Source organism: Manacus candei, unplaced genomic scaffold, assembly GCF_025592945.1.
Source record: "Manacus candei isolate 608988 ecotype Guabito, Panama unplaced genomic scaffold, ASM2559294v1 h1tg000046l, whole genome shotgun sequence".
Classification (NCBI taxonomy): Eukaryota; Metazoa; Chordata; class Aves; order Passeriformes; family Pipridae; genus Manacus; species Manacus candei.
In genome coordinates, this window is record NW_026138094.1 from 1711838 (window position 1) to 1730026 (window position 18189).

At 50.5% G+C, this 18189-nt stretch overlaps 1 protein-coding gene across 1 annotated transcript; it reads left to right on the forward strand.

The window, feature by feature from the left end:
* The first annotated feature begins 13336 nt into the window (after window positions 1-13336).
* LOC127475331 (olfactory receptor 11L1-like) lies at window positions 13337-14274 on the forward strand. Its single transcript, XM_051797061.1, is given in 2 exon segments — window positions 13337-13457; window positions 13460-14274. Coding segments are annotated over 2 exon segments (936 nt in total).
* The last annotated feature ends 3915 nt before the right edge of the window (window positions 14275-18189 follow it).

The window sequence follows — 18189 nt, forward strand, 5'->3', positions numbered from 1 at the left end:
CCAATGATGCTGCACAAAAGGCTTTAATGAGAAGGAGCAAATGCAGTGGCACAGAGCAGAGACCAAGAAAGGTGTTTGCAGGGGTCAGGGAGGGACAGAAATGAGCCCATTTCCCAAGGAGCAAGGGGATGCTGTGCCATCCTCAGCAGTTCATGCTGCAGCGGGGGATAGGCAGACACAGGCCGGACCCCCCCAGACCAAGGGAGCCCCCAGAAGAGATGGGAACCCCCGAGGAGCTGAGGGAGCTGCCAACAGCAGCTGACAGAGAGGATCCCACGGCTGTGTTCTGAGGGAAGGAGGTGAGGATGGGGCCTGGCATGGTCACCACCACGGGGGCGACCTCGATGTAGACGGTGGAGTCAGCGCAGCGGGCGTAACAGGGCTCAGTGCAGCTGCTGGCAAGTGGGGTTGGGCCACAGGGGCCACAGGGGCTTTGGGGACAGGGTCTGCAGCAAGACATCTCTGGGTGAAGGAGGCAGAGCTGAAACACAGAGCAGGGAACAACAACCTCAGGATCAGTTTACCCCTCCTTCCTACTGCTCTCTCCATGGACACCATTTGCTTTAAAAGCACACTCTGTGCCTACAACTCCCACAACCCTCATCATGCCATTCAAGTGAAAAAGCACAAGAAGGCTGCCCAGGTTTATGAATAGGACCTAGGAGAGTGGGTTTAAGGCCTCTGTGAAAAGATTGATCACAGCTCATCTCCAGAACAGACTTGGCTGTGTTAGAGATGACAGGGGTTGCACTGAACCATTTCCTTCCAGCATTGAAGGTGCAAATTCTGCTGGACAGATCCCTCTGCAGCTCTGACCCCTTGATCCCCTTTTGCTGAAACTAAACCCCCAATTCCCAGCTCTCCCCAGCCACCACCATGAAAAGGCTGACAGCCCTTCAACAACTCCCTCTAAGGGCCAAGCTGAGGCACCCAAGGATCAACCTGAGGAGTGACCATGACAGCCCTTCAGCCCACAGACAGAGATAGAGCGGACTCAGGCTTACCTCGTTCCTCAAGGAAACGGAGGCAGGAGAGGAGGATGCAGAGCCTGCAGCAGTACAGCCTTTTATGCTGTGTCCCTGAGCCCTGTGGGGCAACAAACATTCCCTGCCCATGAAACATCTAAACGCCTGGGAGTCACCATGTGCCAACACCTCATAGCTGATGAAGTCCCTGCCTCTTTCATGTCAGATATTGTTCTCTGGTTTCACACACAAAATATGAAAATGATTCAACTGTGTCCCAGCTTCCAAAGACCACTTTACTTGCAGGTCTCAGACTACTGTGCCAGGTCAGTTGAAATGGGTTTGCATAATATCAATTGCCTTTTTCACTTCTCCTTCTTGATGGTGAGCGTGGCCCCAGTCACAGTTACATTCAGCCATGAGGGACACCTCAGGTCAGCTCTCAGGAGCTTTCAGTGCAGGCACTCAGGCTCAGAGGGACATTTCTCCCCACAGGTCATCACAGACATACAGAAGAATGTGAGTGACTTGAGGCAGAAAGTCCAAAGTGCACAACCCCATATGGGGGAAGAGACTCATCTCTCCAGGGAGGTGGCAAGGAAAGTCCATGTTCAGCTGTAGGATGTACACTGCAGGAGAAGTGATGGCCAAGGGCAACTTGATTATAACCCTCAGGCTGTAGCACGGCCTGGTTTTGTGATCAAAGAGATGCTGTGTCCTTCCCTGAAAGAGACCCACACCCCAAGTGACCTGTTTGGATCAGCATGTTCACCCAGAGGCCGGAGGCCTGGATGGTCAGCTTTGGGGAAGAGGCTGAGGGCAGGGAACACTTAGCTCTTGGCTCTTTGCCCTGGGTCAGGGATGGCTTGGCCCATTCCATGCCTTTCACATTTCAAAGGGACAGTGGATCTGTCTCCCAGGGAACCTGGGAGTCATCGGGATGTGGAAGAGTTGGGAAAAACCCAGAGCTCCAGGCAAGCCTGAGTCACCCAGTGTGGACTTCAGTGGACACAGTGCCTCAGACTTGGGCATTCCAGGGATAACAGAGCTCATATCCTCCAAGTTCTGCTGTTGTCAAGGGCATTTCCAGACCTTTGAGCCCAATTGCAGGATCAACAGGTGCTTCTCTGCAATCCCCTGCATTTGCTGCCTCCCAAGGCTTTGCCTTTTGGTGGCTGCTCAAGGGCCCTCGTGACTCAGGGTACCCCAGAATAAGCCCAGAAGGTCTGCATGCAGCTCTGGAGCTCTTGTGCTCCTACCAGCTGCTCTGGGCAGACCAAACTGCCCAGGTACCTCAGAAGACTCTGGGCCTTGTCCTGGTGACTTCGAAGCACTGACACCATTTAAGAGGTCACTGTCTCTTGAGCAGCTCTCCCAGGCCTGTCCCTTCTTTTCCCCCAGAGACAGCTGGGATCTCCTTTCTGGCACCATGGGATTGTTGCCTCTTGCCCTTTTGCACTGCACCTCTCAGGAGCGTTTGGCTTCATCCTTTCCAGCACCTCCTGGAGGTGGTGGAGGCAGCAGTTGCATCCCCTCCTCTCCACCTTACCCGTCTCCACCAGGTTCCACAAGCCCAGTGCCTTCACCCCTGATGTCAGCTGCTCCTGCCCTTCTGTTCTCTTCTGTTCTGCCTCATCCTCTGCCAGTCCCTCTCTCCAGGAGAGTTCACCACTCCCTCTCTTGTCCCTGAGACACAGAGTGGGCCACAACCATCCAGATGTGGCCTCTGCAGTGCCATGGAAAGGGCACCATTCCTGAGGGCATCAGATCCCAGGGTTATGGGGTGAGCTCTGGAGAGGGACAGTAAGGAGCTGTCAGGATCAGGAGTGAAGGCTCCACACAGGACCTACAGTGCAAGGGACTCTGTTGGGACAGACTTTCTCTCCTCTTTCCAGCCTTTCTGCCCAGAAGGGCTTAGTACTCCCTGCTCTGGAAGGGGAATGCAAAGCAAGGGGCATTCCCTGCACACAGCCCTGTGCTCTCCATGGGGCCATGGCATGTGCTCAGCCGTGCAGGCAGCCTCAGTGGCATCTCCTGGTGGCCCAGCTGGGAGGCTCAGCTGTAGAAACCATTCCCACCTCCTGGTAGCACACAGGGGCTTCCATGCAGCCCTGGAAGAGCTGCCCAAGAGACAGGGACCTCTCTGACACTGGCAGTGTTCAGAGGACGATGGGACAAGGCCCAGAGCTTCAGGAGGTGAGTGGGAAGTTTGTCCTGCTCCGAGCAGGACCAGAGCACTTCCAGTGGTCCCTCCTGACCTCCACTGTTCTGGGATGCCCTGCACCTCCTGGGCCCTTGGAGCAGCCACCAAAAGACAATGCTTTGGAAAGCAGAAGCAGCACAGGATTGCAAAGACATTCCAGGTGTTTTGGGAATTGTCTGCAAAGGTGTGGAAATGCCTTTGACGAAAACAGAAATTGTGGAGGCATGAGGCTCCGTGCTCTGCTGTCCCTGGAATTCCCGAGTCTGGGGCACTGTCTCCACTGAAGTCTACAGTGGGTGACTCAGGTTTGCCTGGAGCTCCGGGATTTTCCCAACTCTTCGAGATGGCGATGACTCCCAGGTGCTCTGGGAGACAGATCCAATGCCCCTTTGAAATGTGAAAAGCATGGAATGGGCAAACCCATCCCTGATCTAGGACAGAGAGCCAAGAGCTTTTTGGCTCCCTGCCCTCAGCCTCTTCCCCAAAGCAGGCCACGCAGGTCTCTGGCCTCTGGGTGAACACGCTGAGGAAAACAGGTCAGTTGGGGTGTGGGGTTTTTGTGGGAGTGAATGAGAGGTGGGACATTCCTCTGTGTGCTCTGGAAATCCCAGTCCCCATGGGCAAGAAGGCCCATGTGCAAGGGGAGGCAGGAGGGCAGCCTGCAAAAATCAAGACCACTTAGCTGCTCAAAAAGGCCAAAATGCTTAGGCAGTGGAGGCAGAAATACACATCTGGGGATAACTGGGGATTCTCCCTCTCTACTCTGCTCTCCTGAGACCATACCTGGGCTCCTGTGTGCTGCCCCAGGACCACCAGCAGAAGAAACACATGGACCTGATGGAGTGGGTCCAGAGGAGGCCACAGAGCTGGTCAGGCAAGTGGAGCACTTTCCCTGTGAGGACAGGCTGAGAGGGTTGGGGTTGTGTAGCTGAGAGAAGAGAAGAGAAGGCTCCCAGCAGACATTCAGTAAAGCTACAGAGGAACATTTGGTCAGGATTTGTAGTGATGGGGTAATGGTTTTAAACTGCAAGTGGGTAAATGTAGATTAGAGATGAGAAACAAATTGTTTTCGCTGAGTGTGTTGAGGCACTGGAACAGGTCTTGCACAGAAGTTTGGGATAACATTTCAGGGGGCTGGAACTCGATGATCTTCAAAGTCCTGGTCATCTCTAAATAATTCCGAGATTGAAGAGACAAATCTGTGTTGTATGAAGTGGGAGCACAACATTTCAGATGAAAGAGGAAAGGACTTAATCAGCAAAGAAGCCTTACAAGTGATGACTACCAGGTGTTTTGATGTTTCATGGGCAAGGAATGTTTATGGCCCCACAGAGCTCAGGACACAGCATAAAAGGCTGTGCTGCTGCAGGTTCTGCATCCTCCTCTCCTGCCTCCCTTTCCTCGAGGAACAAGGTAAGCCTGAGTCTGCTCCATCTCTCTCTGTGGGCTGAAGGGCTGTCATGGTCACTCCTCAGGTTGATCCTTGGGTACCTCAGCTTGGCCCTGACACAGAGTTGTTGAAGGGCTGTCACCCTCTTCATGGTGGTGGCTGGGGAGAGCTGGGAATTTGGGAATTAAGGGTTTAGTTCCAGCAAAAAGGGATCAAAGGGTCAGAGCTGCAGGGGGATCTGCCCAACAGAATTTGCACTTGCAGTGCTGGAATGAAATGGCCCAGTGCATCCCCTGACATCTCTAACACAGCCAAGTCTGTTCTGGAGATGGACTGTGATCAGTCTTTCCACAGATGCCTTAAACCCACTGTCCTAGGTCCTATTCATAAACCTGGGCAGCCTTCTTGTGCTTTTCCACTCATAGGCCATAATGAGGGTTGTGGGAGTTATAGGCACAGAGTGTGCTTTTAAAGCAAATGGTGTCTATGTAGATTACTGTAGGAAAGAGAGACAGGCGGATACTAAGGTTTTTTTTCCCTGCTCTGTGTTCCAGCTCTGCCTCCTTCACCCAGAGATGTCTTGCTGCAGACCCTGTCCCCCACGCCCCTGTGGCCCCTGTGGCCCAACCCCACTCGCCAGCAGCTGCACTGAGCCCTGTTACGCCCGCTGCGCTGACTCCACCGTCTACATCGAGGCCACCCCGGTGGTGGTGACCATGCCGGGCCCCATCCTCACCTCCTTCCCTCAGAACACAGCCGTGGGATCCTCTCTGTCAGCTGCTGTTGGCAGCTCCCTCAGCTCCTCGGGGGTTCCCATCTCTTCTGGGGGCTCCCTTGGTCTGGGGGGGTCCGGCCTGTGTCTGCCTATCCCCCGCTGCAGCATGAACTGCTGAGGATGGCACAGCATCCCCTTGCTCCTTGGCAAATGGGCTCATCTCTGTCCCTCCCTGACCCCTGCAAACGCCTTTCTTGGTCTCTACTCTGTACCACTGCATTTGCTCCTTCTCATTAAAGCCTTGTGCAGCATCATTGGAGAGTCGTGGTCGTTTGTTCTCCTCCTCCCTCAGGTTACCAACTGGTCTGCCAGGATGAGCACTGGCTGCTGTCCTGAGCTTACCATCAGCTGCAGAAAGAGCTCCCTGAGCTTAGAGCAGTGCATTTCTCTACAAATGTGAGCTGAACTTGGACGAGTGTGTGAGTGGGGGCACCCCAGGGTATCAGCCCAGGCCTCCTTGTCAGAGATGCTCTTTCAGGTATCCCAACCTGATGGTTCTCAAGCTCCCAGAGACATCCCACTCAGAGGGAGGTGCTGGCACAGCCTACAGCAGTCCAGGAGACCTCAAGGGATGGCTCTTTAGAGGGTGCCAAGATGCTTTCCTTTAGTCAGCAGGAGGTTCCATCCTACCTACAACCCAAGTCGATAACTCCTAGCAACAATGTGCAAGACATTTGAGAATTGTTTCCAAAACTGCAGCAATAGTGGTGGTCTTCCACTTGGGCTCCAGTTCAGGCAGGGAATGCTGGAAGGCTGTGAGGGGCTGACTGATGATCCTCTGTCCCCCAGCATGGTTGCAAACCCAAAGGTCGATGAATCGAAACCATCCTCTGCTAAGACCCTTTTGCACCGCTGCTGCCTCACCCCACAACTTTTCCCCTGCGCTGTGCAGCTCTCATGGCACCCACGCCCATGGCCCTGCTCTGCCTTCTGCCCCTGCTCCCTCACACTGCCACCTGCTTTCTCCTCTGCTTTCTCAGGTGCCAGCACTCCCCACATGCCCCTCAGCAAGGCAGGGGTTGGCATGGAAAGGTGAGGTCACAAGAGGAGCCTGTCTAAAAGGAGACAGAGAGAGGGGTTCTACTAAAAAAAAGTCTCAGAAAGCACCAGGGGTGTTGGCAGCAAATTCCTCTGGCTCTGCAAGCATGGGACATCCACAGCAACTGCTGGCAAAAGCAGGAGCCTCCAAGCACAAGGTGTCCATCCAGCGAGGGACGCATGGAATGATTGGGAAGTGCTCCTGTCTCAGCTTGGGATGGGCTCCTTGTAGGCTGAATCCAAGCTGACAGAGAACATGCTGCAGAAATCCGTCTAAAAGGCACAACTCTCCTGGGGCTGTTCTGAGACCTGGGTTGGCTCAGCTCCTGCTCTGGATAGCCTGTGGTGGGCTGGCCAGGAAATCCTCTGAGCTCAGCAGCTGCAGGATCTGCTCCAAGCTGTGTCTCTGTAGCTCCAACCAGCCAGTTTTGGGCACAACTCTCCTACCAAGCTGTGAGGATGCTGCCCCCCACATAACCACCTGCTCATAGTGGAAATCTCTGATGCTCTGGTTCTTGTGTTTCCAGGCTGAGTCACAGCTGTGCAAAGAAAGGCCTTGCTGCTGTTTCCTAGCTGCCTGCTTTGACAAGGTCCAAGCTGCTGTAAACCGTGTGGCCTTGGCCTTGGGAAAGCACTCCAGCCAGACTGGCCCCTCTCCTCTTGGCCTCTGCCCCTCCTTAGCCACATATTCAGAGGTGTTCAGGAAGACCTGCCTGTGAGCAGCTCCCAAAGCAATGATGCTCTATGGGTGGGCTGCAGGGAATGGCAGAGATCCTGGGCAGGATATAGGGGACAGAACCAGCAGGAATCTTCTGCACTTCCCACTCCTCCCCCTGCTCATGGGGTCCTCCAGGCAGCCAGCCACTCTGCAAGGCTGCTGATGGGCATGCATATGTCACACCTATAGACTGTTGGGGGTGGTGGGAGATTCAGTGCCACTGAACACAGGCTGCTGGGCAAGGCCTGTTGCTGGCCTGAGATGTGGTGACAACATCCGAGGTCAGTATCCATGCACTGAACAACTCTCTGGAGATGTGCATTCCGTCACATTACACCAAACACTGTCATGAAGGAAACCTGCCTCACCCAGATGGTGGAGTCCACCCACTTCACGTGGCAAGGGGAAACCTTCCTGTGTCCACTTATACTCGTGAGGCACATTCTTCCCCAGATGGTTAAGAAGAGGAAGGAAGCAAGGAAAAAAACCTACATTTTCCACTCTGTCTCTCAGACAAAGGCTTGTGAGCAGTGCTGGCCGGAGCAACAACTGTGCTGAGAAGCAGCACCTCAAGTAGGAGAGCTGATGCAGTGTGCTGACAACCTCTGGGCAGGCATATCTATCTGTTGGTGACTTTAGCCTATGGTGAAGCTTCTCAGAAGCAATGGGTTTTTGAAAGTGTCATGGCTTATAAAAAAAAAGGATGTTTTCACCTTTGAGAAACAGTTCAGCTGAAGGTGAGGTTTTTACACTAAAATGCCATCTGCCACTCACCTCACCCCATGCTTGTAGCCTGAATGATACACTTTAAATATGCATTGACAATGATACCTGTATGTGAGTGAGTATCATCTTCCTCAGTCATAGATACACTGTTTGGATGTGCTGTTTCCCAGGCTTGGTTATCTCTTCACTGGCTTAACTAAAACTGCCTCAGCTTGTTCTCTGCCCGAGCAACAGTCACCATGGCACAGGGCAGGTGGCAGGAGGAAGAGATCTCCCGTACTCCATCAGCCTGCCACCAAGTGACACTGTCTGCCTTTCCCCAGAGAGCACCTGCCATCCTCTTCTGCTCACCATGCACACTTGGTAGAAGACCAAGCAGGAGTCCATTCAAAAGTGACTGGCCCGCAAATGAGACAAGGGCAGAGTGGAATGGCTGAGCAGGAGCCTGTGCATCAACCCGTAGAGAAAATCTCCAGCCCCCCGGCACACACTGGCCAGGGGCAGTTGCAATTTCAGGAGAAAGAAACACAAGGAGACTCGGGCTGTGATGAAGCATTGCTTTAATGCAAACAGAAAGGGCTTTGGGACAGGAGGGGGAAGAGTGCTGAGCACGAGAGGGAGAGGGCTCCACAGGACATCACCCACCCCTTGCAGCAATGGGATGCAGAGCACCTGCAAGGCGCTCCTTTCTCCCCATCACAGCTAGAGCTGGTGAGAATCGCCCCCCATCCACAGCAAGGGCAGGGGAAGTAAAGCACTTCCCCTGAAAAGCGCCTTGGTCAGGGTTGAAGCTCCGGAGCCTGGGAGGGAGGGAGGGTGAGGGGCTAGCTGGGGATAACAAGGAAAGCATAGGAAGATTAAGAGCAAGAAGTGCACAATGTCAAGGGATGACACACGGCTCCTGTGCGTGGAGGGGAAGAGGCAGGAGCCCCACACACTGTGAAACCACAGGCATCTCCCCCATTCTGGATCCAGGTCGCGTTTGTTCGTTCCTGGTCGTCCTTCCCAACGTGAGGGATCCACCGTCCCTACAAGCAGGGATTGCACAAACGCAGGGACCCACAGAGACCGCTCCCAAGGCCTGCAAATCTCCCAAATCCAAGGGAGCCCCCAGAAGAGATGGGAACCCCCGCAGAGCTGAGGTTGCTGCCAACAGCAGCTGACAGAGAGGATCCCACGGCTGTGCTCTGAGGGAAGGAGGTGAGGATGGGGCCCGGCATGGTCACCACCACCGGGGAGGGCTCGATGTACACGGTGGAGTCAGCGCAGCGCTGGACACAGGGCTCGTTGCAGCTGCTGGCCAGGGGAGCTGGGCCGCAGGGGCCACAGGGGCATGGGGGACAGGGTCTGTAGCAAGACATCTCTGGGTGAAGGAGGCAGAGCTGAAACACAGAGCAGGGCATGAGCACAACATGGAAGCTGAGGGGAGACAACAGATCAGAACATCAAGTGCCTGCGCAAAGAGCCCGGTGCGGTTCAGACTTACCTGGCTGACAGGGGAGATGGCAGCGAGGGCAGTGGATGGCAGCTGTGGAGACACAGGGACTTTTATACCCTGTCTCCAAAGCCTTGGGGGGCCCGAAGCATTCTTTTTGCATGAAGCATTCTCCTGACTTGCAGTATTTGCTTGCAACGTGCTCCTGGATGTTTACACATTTCCCCCTTTCATCAGAGAGGGTTTGCTCCCATTGAACACGTGGGCAAGAATAAAGGTGCCCTTTGAAGTTCATCAATCGTTATGCTGCTTCTTAAAGCCACGGGTCTTGTTGTCCATCTTGTCTAGGCTGCCCGCAGAAACACACAGTGGCATTGCTGGCCACGCACATTCCTGGGGCACGGTCTCCACCACCGCCCTCCCACACCACACACTGACCTCAGGCACTCGGGAGTTCAGCACCTGAAGACACCTCAATGTTGGTTCCGGCTCAGGGCCTTGGCCTGCCCAGCAGAGACTCATTGGCTTTGCAGTTGTCTTTAGACATTTGGGCAATGACCCACCAGAATCTTTTTTGACCCATCCTCTGCCCAGCTCTTGCACTCTTCTGCATCCAGTACAGGAACTGTTTCTTCTGATCCTTACACAACAGAAGCACCTGGGAGCTCTGGTTCCTAGCCTTCCCCATATCCCAGAGAGGCTGTTTGCCTCCAGGATGAGCATGAGGAGAAAAACAAAGCCATTTTGGCTTGGCTCAGCCTCAGACAAGGAGTCATAAGGCCCTTCAAACATACCTTTCATAGACTTGTTTTTCAGTAAACAATAAACTCTCTCAGCTGAACTCATATGCCCAGAGGGAAGAAGAAAAACAATGGTTATATTGTCTAGGAATAACACCTTTCCCATCCAGGAGTGAAACAGTTGGACAGTCCTCATGAGAGTGAGCAGTTCAGCTCTTTGGACTGCCCTTTGATGTTTTGCTGATGTCCATATGACTTGGACAGTGGGTGAGCCACAAGGACTGATAACCACAGGCCACAGTGAAGGCATATGTCAACAAGTGGGGTGCTTCAGGTGCTGAACTCCTGAGTGCCTGAGGTCAGTGTGTGGTGTGGGAGGGCGGTGGTGGAGACCGTGCCCCAGGAATGTGCGTGGCCAGCAATGCCACTGTGTGTTTCTGCGGGCAGCCTAGACAAGATGGACAACAAGACCCGTGGCTTTAAGAAGCAGCATAACAATTGATGAACTTCAAAGGGCACCTTTGTTCTTGCCCACGTGTTCAATGGGAGCAAACCCTCTCTGATGAAAGGGGGAAATGTGTAAACATCCAGGAGCACGTTGCAAGCAAATACTGCAAGTCAGGAGAATGCTTCATGCAAAAAGAATGCTTCGGGCCCCCCAAGGCTTTGGAGACAGGGTATAAAAGTCCCTGTGTCTCCACAGCTGCCATCCACTGCCCTCGCTGCCATCTCCCCTGTCAACCAGGTAAGTCTGAACCGCACCGGGCTCTTTGCGCGGGCACTTGATGTTCTGATCTGTTGTCTCCCCTCGGCTTCCATGTCGTGCTCATGCCCTGCTCTGTGTTTCAGCTCTGCCTCCTTCACCCAGAGATGTCTTGCTACAGACCCTGTCCCCCATGCCCCTGTGGCCCCTGCGGCCCAGCTCCCCTTGCAAGCAGCTGCAACGAGCCCTGTGTCCAGCGCTGCGCTGACTCCACCGTGTACATCGAGCCCTCCCCGGTGGTGGTGACCATGCCGGGCCCCATCCTCACCTCCTTCCCTCAGAGCACAGCCGTGGGATCCTCTCTGTCAGCTGCTGTTGGCAGCAACCTCAGCTCTGCGGGGGTTCCCATCTCTTCTGGGGGCTCCCTTGGATTTGGGAGATTTGCAGGCCTTGGGAGCGGTCTCTGTGGGTCCCTGCGTTTGTGCAATCCCTGCTTGTAGGGACGGTGGATCCCTCACGTTGGGAAGGACGACCAGGAACGAACAAACGCGATCTGGATCCAGGATGGGGGAGATGCCTGTGGTTTCACAGTGTGTGGGGCTCCTGCCTCTTCCCCTCCACGCACAGGAGCCGTGTGTCATCCCTTGACATTGTGCACTTCTTGCTCTTAATCTTCCTATGCTTTCCTTGTTATCCCCAGCTAGCCCCTCACCCTTCCTCCCTCCCAGGCTCCGGAGCTTTAGCCCTGACCAAGGCAAAGCACTTCCCCTGCCCTTGCTGTGGATGGGGGGCGATTCTCACCAGCTCTAGCTGTGATGGGGAGAAAGGAGCGCCTTGCAGGTGCTCTGCATCCCATTGCTGCAAGGGGTGGGTGATGTCCTGTGGAGCCCTCTCCCTCTCGTGCTCAGCACTCTTCCCCCTCCTGTCCCAAAGCCCTTTCTGTTTGCATTAAAGCAATGCTTCATCACAGCCCGAGTCTCCTTGTGTTTCTTTCTCCTGAAATTGCAACTGCCCCTGGCCAGTGTGTGCCGGGGGGCTGGAGATTTTCTCTACGGGTTGATGCACAGGCTCCTGCTCAGCCATTCCACTCTGCCCTTGTCTCATTTGTGGGCCAGTCACTTTTGAATGGACTCCCGCTTGGTCTTCTACCAAGTGTGCATGGTGAGCAGAAGAGGATGGCAGGTGCTCTCTGGGGAAAGGCAGACAGTGAAGTTATGGTGAACAGGAACAATAGGGTTTCTATCACTTGGGAATCATTTCCTCTCAGTAACACTGACAGTATTTTTGCTGAGGTAACAAAAGTGTGAGTGGGTTGTGGATATTGTTACAGCTACAAAAAATATTCTGCAGCAAGAAAAGAGACAGAAGAGGTTTGATTTCATCATGACTTCACTGATTTATTTTTTTCCTTCTCTTACTAACAAGGTCTTCCTTGCACATGTATCATCAGTCCCTTGTTGCTATTGTGCCCCATGGAGTGTCTCCACCCATGGCATTAATCCCCAGAGATCATTAGCAAGGTTTGAAATCCATGCTTGGTACAGTTCAGCTTTTATCTCTGTCTGTGTGTCTCTGTGAAAGTCGAGATTGACCAAGAGGGAGTTCACTCTGAAAGGGTTTCTATCCAAGATGATGTTTTAGTCAGTATAAGGGTTTAGTAATAAGACTCAAACTACAGAGTACCAGATAATTAATTAATATTTCTGATACTGACATTAATTGTGCCTTAACTCCCAAAAGTAACAAAGTTACTGATGCATACACCCTTAGACAAGGGCCTGAGTGCAGATTGAAACCTACTCGCACCTAATACGTTCAGAGCTTGGAAAACAGCTCTGGAAAAATTGGACACATGCTGAATATTATGTGCATTGTTTCATCTGTAAGTAACCAGATACCACTGCCATGTGTATCAGCATTATTTTGAACATGGAAAATGGAGTTCTTAATCAATGCTCTTAATCAATGGTTAGTAAAAGATTATTCTCTATTGTTTCTGTTCTTGAGGTGGAAATTATATCTTCACTCAAAGTATTTAACAAGAAATAATAGTTTGCTGATTAATGCTTGTGAAAGTTTTCTGTCCTTCGTGAGAGAACATTTTGAGAGGATTCTTATTTGTACCCTTATATGTGTATGGACCATGCAAATAATTACCTACATTTTTATAAAAAAACCCATGTGTGCATTAACGAGTGGAATATTCAATGCAATAATCATTGTTGATTATGTATATAAGTTTTTATTTCTTCCAGCAAAAAGCAGATCCTTGGTGTGTGTGTGTCTAAGTTCATAAACTGTATACCTGTAAGTATATAATTTTATGATATTGATTAGTATAAATTATACCTTTATATATTTGTGCACATTCTTATACATATATTTGTGTGCAACTGGACTATTTGCAATGTATTCTATAACTGTCAGTGTCAAGTTTATGAAATACGTGTTAAAACTTACATTTCATGAGAGAAAGAGTCCAGGAAAGTACAGGGTAAAAAGGACAGAACTGGTAGTGATTTTGATGCTGTTCCCAAAGATTTATTTGAGAATCCTAATCTTTATAAATTTTAACCACTGAAAGTTATCATATTCTGATACTGATATTTTCCTTAGCAGACAAATCCTAGCTCTTTCCGAGAGATGACAAATGTTACAGCAGTGCTGGAATTCAAGCTACTGGGCTTCAGCAGCAACCCATACTGTCAGATCTTGCTATTCATGGTGGTTATGGTTATTTATATTCTCACCATCTTAGGAAACATCATATTATATTGGTGGTGAAACTGGAGCCAAAACTTCATTCACCCATGTTCAGATTTCTCCAGAACCTCTCTTTCCTGGAAGTCTGTTACACCACCACAATTGTACCTAAGATGTTGTCCAATCTGCTGGCAAAGAGGAAGAGCATCTCTTTCTCAGGATGCATGGCACAGCTTTACTATTTTGTTTCCCTGGGAATTACTGAATGCTACCTCTTGGCAGCGATGGCATACGACCGATTCCTCGCGGTCTGTCAGCCCCTGCAGTACAGTGTGGTCATGACTGACGAGTCTTACACACGTCTGGCTGTGGGCTCCTGGGTCACTGGTGTTTTCACTGGTGTTCTGCCCTGCCTGATGATCTCCAGGTTGCATTTTTGCAGCTACAACCTCATTGATCACTTCTTCTGTGATATCTCTCCACTGTTGAAGCTCTCATGCTCAGACACCACTGTCACAGAAGCTGTCATCTTCATGATCTCTCTCCTGGTCCTTCCCAGCTGCTTTCTTTTGACTCTGGTTTCATACCTCTTTATAATCCTTACCATCCTGAAGATACCCTCTGCTTCTGGAAAAAGAGTAACCTTCTCCACCTGCAGCTCACACCTCATGGTGGTGACTATATACTATGGTACAACAATTTTCATATATGTCCGTCCCACCTACGGCCTCTCCTCAGACCTCAATAAAGCTGTTGCTGTGCTCTACACCGTGGTCACACCCCTTCTGAACCCAGTCATCTACAGCTTGAGAAACAAGGCGTTCCAGAAGGCCTTGGAAAAAACACTCTTCGGACACCATCGCCTTCATTCTTCATAATTTGGGAACTCTTCAATACTGACTTTTTGTTTTTGACTTTTTGTCTTGATTTGCCTTGATTTTGTTTTTTGGGGGAGGAGAGGTTGCTTGTTTGGATTTGGGGGGGGGTGTATTTTTTTGTGTTTTTTTTAATTCACTTATTCAGAATAAATGTCATTCTGTTTTTCTCATACATCACTTGGGGCACATGAAAGCAGTCTAGTGATATAGAATAGAAAAAATGTATATGCATTTTATGAGGAAAACATATCTCAAACCCACATTTTTATTGTTACTTCACAATAGTTTATAAGAAGTTAATGTGATATAACAAGAAAAGCAACCTCAGCTGCGCCTCATATGGCCTCTCTAGATCCTTCACCATCTTCGTGTCCCTCCTGTGAATGCTCTCTAATAGCTCTAATCCTTTCTTATATTGTAGCACCCAGTATTGCCCCCAGGACTCCAGGTGAGGCTGCCCCAGTGCAGAGCAGAGCAGGACAATCCCCTCCCTTGCCCAGCCAGTGGTGCTTTGCCTGATGCCCCCTCGGACATGGTTGGCCCTCCTGGCTGCCAGGGCACTGCTGACTCATATTCAATTTGCACTGACCAGGACCCCCAGGTCCCTCTCCACGGGACTGTTCTCCAGTCTCTTTCTTCCCAGTCTGTCCATATTTGCAGGGTTGCCCCGACCCACACACTGGCCAGAGGAGGGAGCTTTCATGGGAATAGGGTGTTGGTAGAGAAAATGGAGACAGAGGAAATGTTCTGAGTGGGGTTGAAGGTGAGGGGCTGGGGAAATTGTGGATAGTATCACAGAGGGATGGGTAAGATCTCAGGATATCATAGAACATTATTTCTCATTTCCTTCCTTTGCTTATCACCTCAATCAGGTTTAACCTGCCTTCTATGGACTTCCCCAATGATGTAGGCAGAAAGACAAATATTGCCACTGTGAACCCAAGCATCCTTAACACAAGGTAATAGGTGTGGTAGTGAAAACAGAGGACAGGACTCCCAACTTTCTTTTCCCCCATATACTATGGTCTTGAAGAGGTAATGTCTTTTGTCTCTGTTCTGGGTCCCAGAAAACAGACAGAAACTTATTAACTTATTAACATTTCAAAATTTGAGTACCTACTCTCAAAAGCTTTCATTTCTCTAGCACCACTTGTCAATTAACTATTCACCACTTGCCACATTTTTATTATGCTTTGTTGGCTTCTGTTTGTTTTAATCAGGCTCAGTTAGCTGATTCTTTTATCTAGTTGTCTTACCAGCATTAGTCATAAAGCATTCAGTTCTATTTGTCCGAGCTATGCAGTTAGTCGTCATTCACGCTGTTGCAGATCAGAGTTAATCTGTCAGTCCTCACTGTCTGGTGGGTTGCCAGCTGCCCCAACCCCAGCAGTGCTCAAGGCCAGGTTGGATGGGGCTTGGAGCCTCGTGGTCTAGTGGGAGGTGTCCCTGCTCACATCAGGGGGGCTGGAACAAAGTGGTCTTTAAGGTTCCATTCCAACCCAAACCATTCTGTGATGACATGATTCTACGTCCTCGTGACACCGGAGCCTCACCAGAGCAGCTCGTTGAATCCCCCGTGGGGGCTGGGTGTCATACCTTTGTCCTTCACTTGGGATCACAAAGCTCATATCCTATTGCCCCAGGAAGAGCCTTGAGCCATGCATGGGGAGGAGGAGAGTGATAGATGGGGCTTGGCATTTGCCTTGGTAAATACCCCAAGGCTTTACACAGCATCAGAACCACCTGTGTGGTGCCTCTGCTTGACTCTCATCGCTGCCTCCAGTTTTCAGCATTAATGAGTCCGTGGAGAGGCTTTGTCAGTAAAGGCCCTCAGTGGGGCCAATTAATACTCCAAGAAACTTCAGAATTTCATTCTGACTTTGTCTTCTTGAGCAATTTGTTTAATCTCCTCTCAGTAACTAATTTAGAACCAAATACACCCTGGGGCTCATTAAAATTCTGGAATTTTCTTCAAGTCTTTGAGAATTGTACAGATAATTGGAGAGGTTTCAGGGGAGTAGTGAATGATGAAGATTTCAATGACCATTTAAAAAGAAAGGATTTTTGCTTCTTAAGAATATTATAATAATTTTTCACTTTACAGAAGAAGTGATAGAAGCATGATCCAGAGGGTGTCCTAAGGAGATCTGGGTGGACAGGAAAAGCAGTCTCCTTGAGCCCAGACACTATAACAACAAACTTCCTCATCACCTTCCTTTTATCTGCCCCGTGGGACTTCCATCACTTTTCCTTACATCAGACTTCTCCACTGAAATCTGCAGCTTCAGTGGGATGTTACAGCTCCTTTGCACCAACTCTCACCTGCTTTCCTCAGAGAACTGACTGCACACAGGACTTCTCTTCATTGTAAACAAACAAAAGTTACACAAAATACAACTTAATGAACAGGAAAACACTCCTTAACTGTATGCTAAGTCCAAACTGCGTGTAGTGATGTCCACAAGGGACAGTGGAACAATAACTTTTTTTGGAAGAGAAATAGGAAATGTTAGATACAAACACAATGATGTAGATTAAAGAGTACATTTTAGTATAAGCAAACCTGTCCCTTGTGCTTATTCTGAACACAATTGTTAAGTTCAAGGCAGCTGTCAGAGGTATTTCTCTGATCAAATTGAGTCATGTGCCACAGAGAGAGAGTGTTCAGTCTCTCTCTTCCCCATTAGCTGTATCTACTAGATGTCCAGTGACTATAAAGGTGGTAGTCTCATGGATATCCCTACATTGCTTCACCTAATCCAGTCCAGCTGCTGAATTTATTAGTCAAATAAAGGCCTTTAGTCCTAATTCAGATATCAAAACCATCTGCCACAATTGTAGCACATAGCTCATAAGGGCAGAGCAGGTCATGGTCAACTATCCTCATTCAGAGCTGGTGCACCACAGAATCCCCAGGTCATCTCAGACAGATTCAGCTTGCTTAGGAGAAAACCCTAACACTGAAAGTAGCCCTAACAGCGGGGAGGGAAGGTCTGGCTGCAGAGGAGATGTTTCAGGACTTGGAACACAGAGCCCTGAGGGCAAAGGTTGGTGAGGAGACAAAGGAGCTTGCTCAGAGGAAGCTGTGTGCTTTGAAGGGGATCATAGTTTCTGAATTATCCCTCCCACATTTCTGCTTTTACTTTCCTCTCATACCGTGATCATGTTCCTGCTGCCTGGAGATTTTCCTCTTGGGAGATATTTCCCCTTCCCTAGTTTTTTCCCTATCAGTGCTCACAGACTGCATCCCAAACTTTGTGCACTCACCCATCTCTGCAAGGCACTGGCTGGGCACATGTTCACGTTTGCAGATGGAGAAGGGCAGGTCAAAACAACCTGAAGGGTCTGTTAGCATCCAAAGCTGATGCTAATGCTGTCCACAGGCAGAGGAGTGGCTGAAAACACTTTACAAGGCTCCCAGAAGATCTGCTGATCTTTTAAAGTTACAGATTAGGCATCTGAGTGACTTGTTCAAACTGGAGGGCTCCTTTTCCCTCTCTCCCCTCACCCCACTACCCTCAAAGTAGGAAAATGAAAACACAAGAAAGGTCCTTAACTTTAAACTAATCCCTCCATTGAGTTTCCTCTTGAAAAGTCTCTGCTAGAGATGTCCTGTCTGGACGAGTCAGCAGACCTGACTCACACAGCACCCTCCCAAAAGCTGGGCCTGCCCTGAAAGGGGTTTCTCTTTCTCCCCAGAGCTTCTTCCTGAGATGCCATGGAAAGCTGTCCAGGCAAGCTGGGTGCTGACCCTGACCCTGGCAGGCAGGAGACCCTGACCCTGGCAGGCAGGAGTCCCTGCCCTGGCACACAGCTTCCTGGGGCACTGGGACCCTGCTCTGAAGGACAGCCCCGGCCATCTCTGGGTGTGCACATGGCTGAGCACCCCTGAAGACGTTCCTGGCAGAAGGAAGA